The sequence below is a fragment of the Biomphalaria glabrata genome, chromosome 1, assembly GCF_947242115.1.
Source record: "Biomphalaria glabrata chromosome 1, xgBioGlab47.1, whole genome shotgun sequence".
NCBI lineage: Eukaryota > Metazoa > Mollusca > Gastropoda > Planorbidae > Biomphalaria > Biomphalaria glabrata.
Window position 1 is genome coordinate 55,322,189 of NC_074711.1, and position 11,233 is coordinate 55,333,421.

General features: G+C 32.8%; 1 protein-coding gene across 1 annotated transcript; it reads right to left on the minus strand.

Annotated features, from left to right (window-relative positions):
• Positions 1 to 315: 315 nt before the first annotated feature.
• LOC106078118 (alpha/beta hydrolase domain-containing protein 17B-like) lies at positions 316 to 6,813 on the minus strand. The gene is made up of 2 exons (XM_013238868.2): positions 5,889 to 6,813; positions 316 to 4,790 (listed from the first exon to the last, which is right to left on the minus strand). Exons 1-2 carry the CDS (start codon positions 6,533 to 6,535, stop codon positions 4,571 to 4,573), a joined length of 867 nt encoding a protein of 288 aa, XP_013094322.1. The 5' UTR covers positions 6,536 to 6,813; the 3' UTR covers positions 316 to 4,570.
• Between the last annotated feature and the right edge of the window lie 4,420 nt (positions 6,814 to 11,233).

Sequence of the window (11,233 nt, forward strand, 5' to 3'; positions counted from 1 at the left end):
TCTGCTACAGATACTTCTCTTACAGCTTAAATAAAAATGCAGTTGTCTTTTTTTTTTAAGCACACCCTTACTAAAAGTGATTTTTTTTTCTGTTAAGAAATCTAATACTTAGCTAAGTACAGTAACTAGCATCTTGTCAGAGTGTGCCACCATTTATTGAATATCAAACTGATTTGTTTCTAGCAGTCCCATTAGAATTTTTACTTTATCCCATTGACTGGTTTTATTAAAAAGGTAGGGGCGGATATGAGCCCTTAAAACTTTCGTTCTATCAAAACCTATGAATATTTGTTCAAGAACATAGTGACATTACTATTGACAGGTTTCACTTTGTTTAATCAGATATCAATCATAAAAACACTTCGAATCACAAAAATAATTTATTTGAATTAAAAAAAAAAAAAAAGAACATTAGAGTGTACACCAATTCACAGACCTTGATCATGGAGCTTCTGATTGACATGTTTTACACAAATAGAATGCAATTCATTTAGCACTGACCACTATACAAATAATAAAAAAAATTTAATCATTACAACAAAAGAGATTTCAAATGGGATAAGGACATTCACCCCAGTTTAGCTGAATGTATGTGCCCTTTAGCACACAAAGAGGCTTGATGACTAGGTTTAGGATAACATTGCATGTTTGCTTGTGTGTTTGAAAAATAGAACATCTCGTCTTTAAAGGAACAAATTAAAATCATACATAAATGCAAAGAAGATCAAAAAGATGCAGTGTGTCTGTCACAGTAGGGGGAAAATAAAAAAAGAATAATGCTTTATGTTAACAAAACATGTGGTTACTTTTCAAAGTGGAAATACATCTGAAAAATAGAAAGAATCAAGAAATTCTGAACTTGATCCAACTTTTTCTGTTCATAACAATTGATAGTTTTTACTTGAGACTTTTTACAAGCAACACACAAACACATTTCAATGTGGTATTTGTAGAAAAAAAAAAAAAAGGTACATGCTGGGAAAAAGCAAAAATTGGAATCAAATGTTAAAAAACATCAATTCTAATTAACACTTTCAAAAAAAATGTACATTTTTTTTTAGCACTAGACTAACAGACACCTTGCCTATTTTATATTTATTAGAAAACTACCTTTATTCATTCAACCAGTATGCAAAAATATGATAACCAACAACAAGACAGACTTTAACAAAATAAGTGGAGCAGCAGATGATCTTTCATAGTCAGAGAGAAAGTTTAGCATGTGACAGATTTACAAGACTTAATGAGGAGCATGGTTTTAAAGCTACTCAAACCTGACCTACCTACTTCACACATGTTAACTTGAATATTTGGGATAAAAAAGATATAGGGAAATCAGATCAACAGATACAACAAAAGATTTGGATGCATACTGGTTGAATAAACATATTCCCATTTAGCAAACCAAAGAAACACTTATGAGCTGTTTAAAGTAGTTAGTTTTAATTATGAAAAACCTAATGAAACCCAACACAAGTGCCAAAGTTATGTTTCAACATGACAAACAACTTAGAAACAATGAATTATTTACAAGTTTTTTTTTAATTTTCACTATACTTTAAATTGTTGGTACTTGGTAATAATATACTCTTGAATAAAAAATAAAATATAACTGAGACAATGAACATTAAATTAATACAATATAGAACTAAATACAACATGATGGTGGATAAAGAATTCAATACTTTTAGTCTAATCACTGCTAATGTTAAAACACTTAGCTTTAAACAAAAAAAAGTTGAAATATCATCAAAAATGTACATTTAAAAAAATTATAAGTAATTCAAATGTCAATTTCAAGAATTTAAAACGCTGAATCACAAAAAAAATGAACCTTATCACTACTGATTAACTATACAAGGTCAAATGTCATTAAACATCACTATAAGATATTGAAACCATCAGTACTGTAGAAATGTAACAAAATTTAATTATAAAAACATTTATAATGGCAAAGATTGTTCTATTTTTAATTGAGCAAACATATTTATATTATATTTTTTTATCTGATACCTAGTAAACATGGTAAATTGTATGAATTAGTAGAATATTCTAAATTCTATAGATTTTTTTCTAGGATGTACAATCAATTAGTCGGTTGTTCATTTAAAGTTAACCTAGATAGTTCTGCCCAAAAGTAAAGATATTGTTAGAAATAACAGTTGCCTGTAGTTTGCAAATATTCTTGCTATCATTGAATGAAGTTTATGTATTTTGTACATTATTCATATTTAAACCAAATGTAGCTTCTGTTCTCTTTATCTTAAAAAAAAACAAAAAATATAAATTATAAACCATTGATAAATAAAAAAAAACAACAAGGCAAACAAACATAAAATAATTATGTATCTGAAATGAATAAATTGAAATAGTCAACAGTTCTCCTTAACCTGGTGTACTTTGTTAAATGTCTTATGTAACTGCAAATTGTTCACATAAATTAAAATTTAATAAAAGGAATGGTGTTAGCCATTTAAGGGCAGCTTTCAAAGCCAATCAATCTTTAAATAATACATTTTCTTAAGTAGAGAGCACAATGATGCCAAAAACTCTTTGCTTGCACTCTAGCAGAAACAAAACTGTGTAAATGATCAAATTGAAATATCAGTCAAAAATGTGTAAAACCCAAATAAAAAAAAAAGTGAATATGGTATATAGTTGAGCCTGCAGTATTGACTTGAAGCACACAAAAATGTATTTGTTGACTGACAAATGTTTACCTCTTTTGAAAACTAACAAAAGCATTCAATATTTGAGTTTATATCACAACTCTGCAACTGTTAACAGATTAAACAGACTTGATTTATTGTGAAATCAATATAAAAAGTAAAATTGTCAGACATTTTTTTTTATCACTTATGAACAAATCTGTCGTGCAACAAATGTTATAAATTATGACAAAATGTACAAGTCTTCAGAATGAGCTACACAATACATGCTATTATAGAAATTAAAAATACACATTAACAAATATTTTAACCCACACTGCAATTCTAAAAAAAAATAAATCATATTGACACTAATATCTTTGAATCAGTAATGGTTTTAGTGTTTGTCCAGTAATAACAGTACCAGTAGTTTGTGTGAATTTGAGAAAATGATGTTAATGTGTATGTCTATTACCTGGTAACAAATAAGACAAAAAAAAGAAGAATGGGTTCACCATTACAACATACAGGAAACATGGAATTCATTTCCCATTCATTTCTCACAACCATTTAAAACATTCAACATTTGTATTCTTCTGTACAGAGATATGAAATTGGTGAAAGAACTACTACTACTAGTTGAAACTGAATAGATGAAGATGTTAATGAACTTAAAATGTAAATCTTAGTAAACACGCACACATACATTATTTGGTAATACACATATGTCTATAATACATTTTCAGAAATATCTAGGACACACATTTCTCATTAAAAAATAAAAGATTACACATTTCTGGTCAAGAGAACATATATCATTTTTAAAATTATACTGGTTAAATTTTTTTTTGGGCTATCTTCACATTATTGATAAATATTTAATTTGTGCTTTTTTATATTGAGAATCTGAGTATCACATTATATTTGTATCAACCTTTTCAAAAGTTCAGACTATCATTTTTTGCTAATGCATAGCAGATTAACTACAGACCAGAATCACCTTATCAAAGCACAAAATTATGAAAATATCTTTCAAGTATATTGACAGATATTTAAATTTAAGATACCTAATCATTGGATAGCAAAATTAAAGAGCATTAAAGGATTATCAAAATCACTAATCAACCCCTTTAAATCAGTTTTCTAGCACACTGAGGATTTTCAAATAAAAAAAAACATTACAAAATGATATGACCTACATGAAAATGCAATTTCATGTAGTGCTGACATCATTGAATTATTCCATGTAATTCTTCCTATACAGTGTCATGGAAATGTTTTATGGCAATATAAAAAAAAATCATAAATTAAGTAGGAGAAAATATCTTTTGTCATATACAGTGTAATTGATTAAGTTTTTCACAGAGGAAATTATTCAAGCTCAAGTCAACTACAATAATATCATGTTCATCTAACATATGTAACTTTTTTTTTCTATTAAATTGTAAGAGTAAGACACAAAAAATGAATTAAAAGTACCAAATTGTTATTGGTACTGATTGTGAAATATTTTCTAGTTTCAAAGTTATTACATTTTGTCATAAAAATATGGATCAGAAAAAAAAAAGGCCTTCTAATGCTTTTTTTTTTTTATTGTTCGTTGGAACCACTAACTTTTCTGTATTAAAAAGAACAAAGAAAACATTTCAGTTTAGATGATGATTACAATTTATGTTTGGAACATGATGATTAGAGCAGTTTAAATGAGATGTTCGGCTAATGTCTAAAGCTGTGAGTCATACAACTCTCTCCTCCTGAGGAGGGAGTTGTAAGGACAAGGTTGCCTGTGTATCATGCTGTGGAGATATGTCTTCATCCTCCACTGTCACATCTAAATCCTCATTGGCAGTGGGGAGAACCACCTCTGAATCCATTGGCACCAAGTCATGGTCACCTTGAACAGTTTCCTCTGTGGCTGCTAGTCAATTGACAGCCAATTCAACATTTATGAACTGTTTGAGTCTTTCTAGGTATTGACCATATAGTTCTACATCATTATGGCCTGCACCTTCCACCCACAGTGGTTCAACTGTTCGTGGACAGCGTTCATATATAGTTAAACCATGTGTGAAATCTATAACTTCGTCCTCTGTACCATGAATGACCAGAACTGGAGATGTTATTTTGGGCACTTTGTCTATGCTGAAATATTTAAAGACAAACATTAGTACAAGTATTAACTAGTTTATAAATAACATATTAAGATATTTCAAGGTTTTTATTGTTTAGGGTATCAAGGGGATGCGCTCCCATAAAATACTTCTAAATGATGTGTGGCTCAAACAACAACTAACCAATCCCAGTATCTACCTGCTCATGTTGCTGAGATACTAGCCCAGAGAAACTGTATTTATTAATGGTAAAGTGGTGAATGAAGGACAGATAACCTGGTGCCTCTAAAACCGAGAGCTTCAGACAGATGTAGCTTGTTAACTAAATAAGGAAAGATACTCATTTCAAATCTCAGCTGCACTGGAGTGCTAAAGAAAAAATCTGGAGAGGAGACCTTCAGACATTCTAAAAACTAGATCAGTATTTCCCAGACAGCTTCAACATTTTAACCGGTACTACACAGAATCTAATAATTAACAAGGACAAGATAGGGATTATGATATACGAAGAGGCATCTCATGTTCCTTCTATTTAAGGCCTCTTGATTAACTCTTGCTACATTCCTGTAAAGCATTTAACAACTGATTCATCGGGGCCATCCAATGTCTACCAAGACATGATGGTTATGTTATATATATGTGTGTGTGTCATGGTTATTTTATAATTTAAAAAAGAATGTGTTTACAAAAGTGTATGTACAAGTTCTAGGAAATTATGACACTAGTTAGCTGGGCAAACTACAGTTGAAAATTATTAACATTATTATAAATACACACTACATAAATCTCTGAACAATACAAGTACACACTAAAAAATCTATGTTATGAAGAAACATGGTAAAAGATGATTAATAACATTTCCAAAACCAAAAATGTCATTATTTTATGGAACGTAAAATAAAAAGTATTTTATAATATAGTTCTCTGTTTTACACTGGATCTATTTATTAAGTAGCCATGTGTATAATCTATTAAACAATATTTTTTTATTTTGTGTCTGTGTTAAATTCATAGCATAACAACTGATAAATAGAATAATAGACATTAATACCGAATTGGTTGAAAAAACAAAATTTTAAGTGGAAAGTAAGCAGGTGGTCAAGATTTTTAGTGCTAAATTTTCTGTTACCTTGGAAAAGCATCAAAAAACCAGGTCCTTTTGGTTTCTGGGAAGGCAACTCTCATACCGGACATCAAAGGTGAATGTAAAATAACAGCTCCAACTTCATATCGAGATGCAAGATCTATAGTTGGCACAGTACCTATACTTTGACCATATAGTATAATGTTCTGTGGACTGATTCCGTACCTTGTTCTCAAGGCTTGCCATGCTGCATCAATATCTGCATAGATATTTTTCTCTGATGGTTTTCCTCCACTGGCACCATAACCAGAGTAATCGAAGCTAAATATGTTACAATTAATTCTTGACCCTAGCCCAATATAAAAGCTACTCATCTGTCCTAGATCAACAGCATTACCATGGCTAAAAAGAATTGTGAATTTGGCATTTGGTGTACATCTAGCAAACATGCAAACTATTCGGTTATTTTTACTTGTTCTGGTATAAAAAACTTCAATATTGTCAAGTTCTCTTTGACTATATTGCCATTCTGCTCTCTCTGTTAGGTGTAAACTGTAACGGGACCCAGTTTCGTCAGATATGAGATCATATGTTTTTTCTGGTGGCAAAAATGCCAATTTAGCTGCGATTCGTGCCGGACAAGGGGGGCAACAAAAAAGGCAACAAAGCTCACTAAATGATAAGCCGTTCATAGTGTTACTGTAGATTTGATAATGAATACTCACTCACTGATACTAAATTGAAATAATTTAATCTAGATCCAATTTTAGCCTAAATATAGATCTACATCCATCTTTTAATTCAAAAACGGCTTAACAACTTAATAAAGCTGCCAATAACGAAGAAAAAAATCACACGGAATGGTTCGGAAATGTATAATTTATACAACGAAAGGACTTCCTTCTCCCTTTTCTTTCAAGTCCTCAACGCCATTTAATGACGTCATTCCGGAAGAAGCTACAGCTTCATTCAACACAATTACATTGTTAAGTGACACTAAGACTTCTTTTCATAGCACCAAAAATAATATAGATCTAGATGTCTAGATCTAGATGTCTAGATCTATTTAATGAGCAAAAACAATAAAAACTAAATAAAAAATATATAGATATATCATTATATTCTCGTTTGAATTTTACTTTTAATTGATTTTTGAGACATACTTTTCATTTGAAATTCTTAACAGGATCTAAATACAATCTGGCAGATTAATTGTACATCTGACTGATTTTTAAGTGTTACGTGTAGATCCAGTTCAGAAAGTTTAGATCTAGCACTGAAGCTAGATCTAAACTTTCTGAACTGGATCTACACGTAACACTTAGATAGATCTTGACTAAATTAAATCATTGTCAACTTAAAGATCTATATAACATTTAGATCTACATCTTATAACATCTATTTATCGAAACTCGATTCGAGAGTAAAGTTGTGTTTGTTGAGCGCGACTAAGGGCAGCACAACAACCTGCCAGATACCCCCCCCCCCATAACGCTATTTACCACAAAAGATATTGGACCATAGCGCACATAAGCATGCAAAAATGCGCTTTTTAAATGCAATTAAAAAAAAAAAAGACCAGGCGCAGAATGGCCATTGTATTTTTTAAAATCTTATACTAGACATATTTTTCCCGCGATCCACGGGTCTTTATTTGCATATCACTGCAGATATAGTAACTGAGAGTGTTTTGTAAACAATGAAACGAAATAATTTTTAGTACGCGATTCATGAATGAATATAGGCCTATCTCAACACGGCTTCGAAGCTTTCGTAAACCAATGTATTAAAAATGTTTTAGAAAGCCAAATTTGAATGTTAATTTGATCAAAATATGAAATGAATGGACTATAAATAGCCAGGATTTTTTTTCGGGGAGGGTTTTGGGGGGGGGGGGGATTCCCCCCCTGACCCCCCCCCCCCCCCGCGGAAAAAATTATATATATATATATGTGTGTGTGTGTGTACATAATTAATCTTTATTACATTCTGACCCTTTCGGAAGACGTTTATTGTTTATTGTAGACTCCCTGCTAGCAAGGGGGTCTGGGGGAGTTCGCAGCGCTCCCCCAGCGCGGGGCGAAGCCCCGCCGCCGAGCACTATTTCTGGTATTGAAAGCCAACAAAATGCATATTGTGAGGTATCTACAGTGCATTATCTTGCTATTAAAAAGTTTTACTTCAAAAACCTAATGTGCTATTCTTACTTACTTAGACCCTCTCGAGCCGTTCGGCGCATTTTCCGGCAAGCTGTTTCCGCAACTCTTATTTTGCGTAATTCATTTTGTGTGAGAACATGTCCCGCAAAACCTCATGCGACGCTCTGTCATAACCTTACTAAAAATTCGACTCACAGTTCGGCATATATTTTCTTTGATTTAGACCCGATCTCTATGACTGACTCCTAAAATCTGTCTTAGTCATCTTTGTTGAGACACATTTAATGATTTTCAACTTCGGCAGAAGACTATTCACACTTTATTAATGGCGCCCAAGCCACTGGTAGAAATTTGTAACCTTTCTTGTCTACGCTCTTGGAATTACATGCCTGTATTTCGCTTTAGATTTTATATCGAAAAGGAAAGGTTTTTCGTCAAATCATCTGTTGAGGGGTTTTAAACTAAGAAATCTGGAGTTTTTTTGTTTTGTTTTTAATTCAAAACCCCATTTAGCTACGATCATAGAATTTGGTGACTGTAGTTTGCTTTAAAATAATATTGAAGAGAGAGGTTTTCAACTCTAAACGCTCTGTAGGGGAATTTTAAACTCAAAACCATCTGGAGGGGTTTTAAACTTTAAAGAAAAAGCCATCTGGAGAAGGGGGGCTTAAACTCAAAACCCCTTTGGCTAAGCTCATAGATTTTATAGTGTGTAATTTGCTTTTTTTTTATATTGAAGAGGTACTTTTTAGCTTCAAACCCTAACTGGAGGGGAGGGGGGTTTAAACTCAAAACCCCTTTGGCTACGCTCAGAATTTTGAGTGTGTAATTTGCTTTTTTATATTGAAGATGGGGTTTATCGTAAATTTTGGAGGGGGTTTTAAAATCAAAATCTTCCTCAACTGTGCTGTTGGAATTTGGGGATTGTTGTTTGCATTTTTTTTGTTTTGTTTTATAGAAGAGGGGGATTTAACTGCAAAAAACCTCAGGTAGGGGGTTTAAAATTCAAAACCTCCTGTAGGGGGTTTTAAACTCAAAGCCCCCTGGTAGAGGGATTTGTATCTCAAAACCCCCTGATAGGTGTTTTTTAAATCTCAAAACCCCCTGGTAGGGGGATTTAAACTCAAAAACCCCTGGTAGAGGGTTTTTAACTCAAAACTGCTTCGGCTGTGCTGTGGTAAGTGATGATTTAGTATTAAAATCTCACCTAAAATAAACAAAATGAAAGCAAAAATCAGTCGCTTAATTCCGTCCCCCCCCCCTCCGAAGGGGGGGGGGATTTCATTTGGGGGGGGGGGTTGAACACCAAGAACCCCCCCCCTGGCTACGCCAATGATAAATATGTTTCATGTGGTTTTCCTGGCCAGCTCAGGCAACCCATCCCATGCTCAATAGCACTAGGGAAGAAGGAGCATTTGTACAAATTTGTCCTAGCATATGGGACGAGGAATGTGCCTTTATCTTTGTGTCTTTCTGAGTATTTTATTAAATTTTGTTTTTGTATTTGAAGATTATGGTTCAGTCATAGACATATATAAATATAGACTGGCCGATTAAAGAGTTTTATGACACGAAAATGTGTGACTTGCAATTTTGTGTACTTTATTATACAGCATTTGTGAGCAGTATAAAAGTTAAGTACTCGTATATATTTCAGCCACACACCTATATATATTGTAAATAAGGAGGCAGTGTAGTTTTGTTTAATCTCTAAGAATGAAGATCATGCAATTTTTCATAATTCGGAAATCCGAATACAATAGATATACATGATTTCAAGTTACATGAAGTTACTTCCTTCGGCCAGTCTATATTTATTTATGTCTATGGGTTCAGTGTTTTATGTAGGCTGTAATTACTACTTTACTTTTGAGTCTTCTGTCCTTTTTTAAAAAGGTATATTGATTTCAATAGGGTAACCGTTACCATGCTCCTACATAGGAGGTCAAATAATTTTGGATAGCCAAGGGTTGTAGTTGTTGATAGTTTAAATTGTAGTTCATAATTTCTGATATTCTTTTTGAAAATATTGAAACCTGTTTTTTTTTTTATCTTTGGGGGGGGGGGGGCAATTTTGTAACCTTGTTATATTTATTTTAGTTATGACGATTCGTTATAAAAATGACATGAAGGCAGATAGGTGAAAGTTATGAATATGGATCGCACTACGAAAACAAACAAAAAAAAAAGACAGTTCTACATCTCAGCTTATTGAGTTCACTAGACCTATATGAGATGGATTACCGACATTTATTGCCATTTCTAAGTTTACGAGGAAGACAATTCTACTTGTTTAGACTCTTATTAACGAAGCTATTGCTCCAGTTAATTCTGTTGGTTTGGCCAATAATAGTATATGCATGCTCTGTTTGGAACCTCACAACTCAAGAAAACATAATTAATGTTCATCTTCAGAAACTGGAGCAGACACAAAATAGAACAGTGAGATTAATAACAAACGAATATTCACATTTGACTAGAGTAACACCTTTAGTAGGCCTAAAATCACTAAATCTAGAAAGCCTTCAGGATAGAAGATGTATATGTAGCCTAAAGCAGTGGCGTCACCATAGGGGATGCGTGAAAAATGCACTTTTCCAAAATTCAACTTTTAAAAATAAAAAAATACTGCCTCGAATGTCTCTCACAGTTTAGTATCAACATGTCCAAAACCTTCTTAATTTAATTTTTGACCTATTCCTATTATGAGAAAAAGAATACGCTGTAGACGCCGAGAGAAAGAGTTTCTGAAGTTCAGAAATGTAAAAAACGCTATGCACCCGGGACTTTTCCCCGGACAACTACGACCTAATAAAATACTCAGAAAGACATAAAGATAAAGGCACATTCCTCGTTCCATATGCTAGGACAAATTTGTACAAATGCTCCTTCTTCCCTAGTGCTATTAGAGCATGGAATGGGTTGCCTGAGCCAGACAGGAAAACCAATGACTTGGCAGAATTTAAGTCGTTGGTTAACATGCATGACTAGATTGATCCAGGAACACGCGTAGGACGTAATCATCTTCTTTTTTGAAGTAAGGTCTGTATTTTATAAGATAAGATAAGGTGAGTTTTAATGAACTTGCTATTGTAGCCTACGTCAGTTATGTTGACACCAAGCTGACAGAATTAACACCACAACAATGTCATAATTTCTGATATTCACACATGAAATGTTTATTAAGACATTTAGGTAACCCAAAGGCACGCGCAAGTTCCTTATATTAAC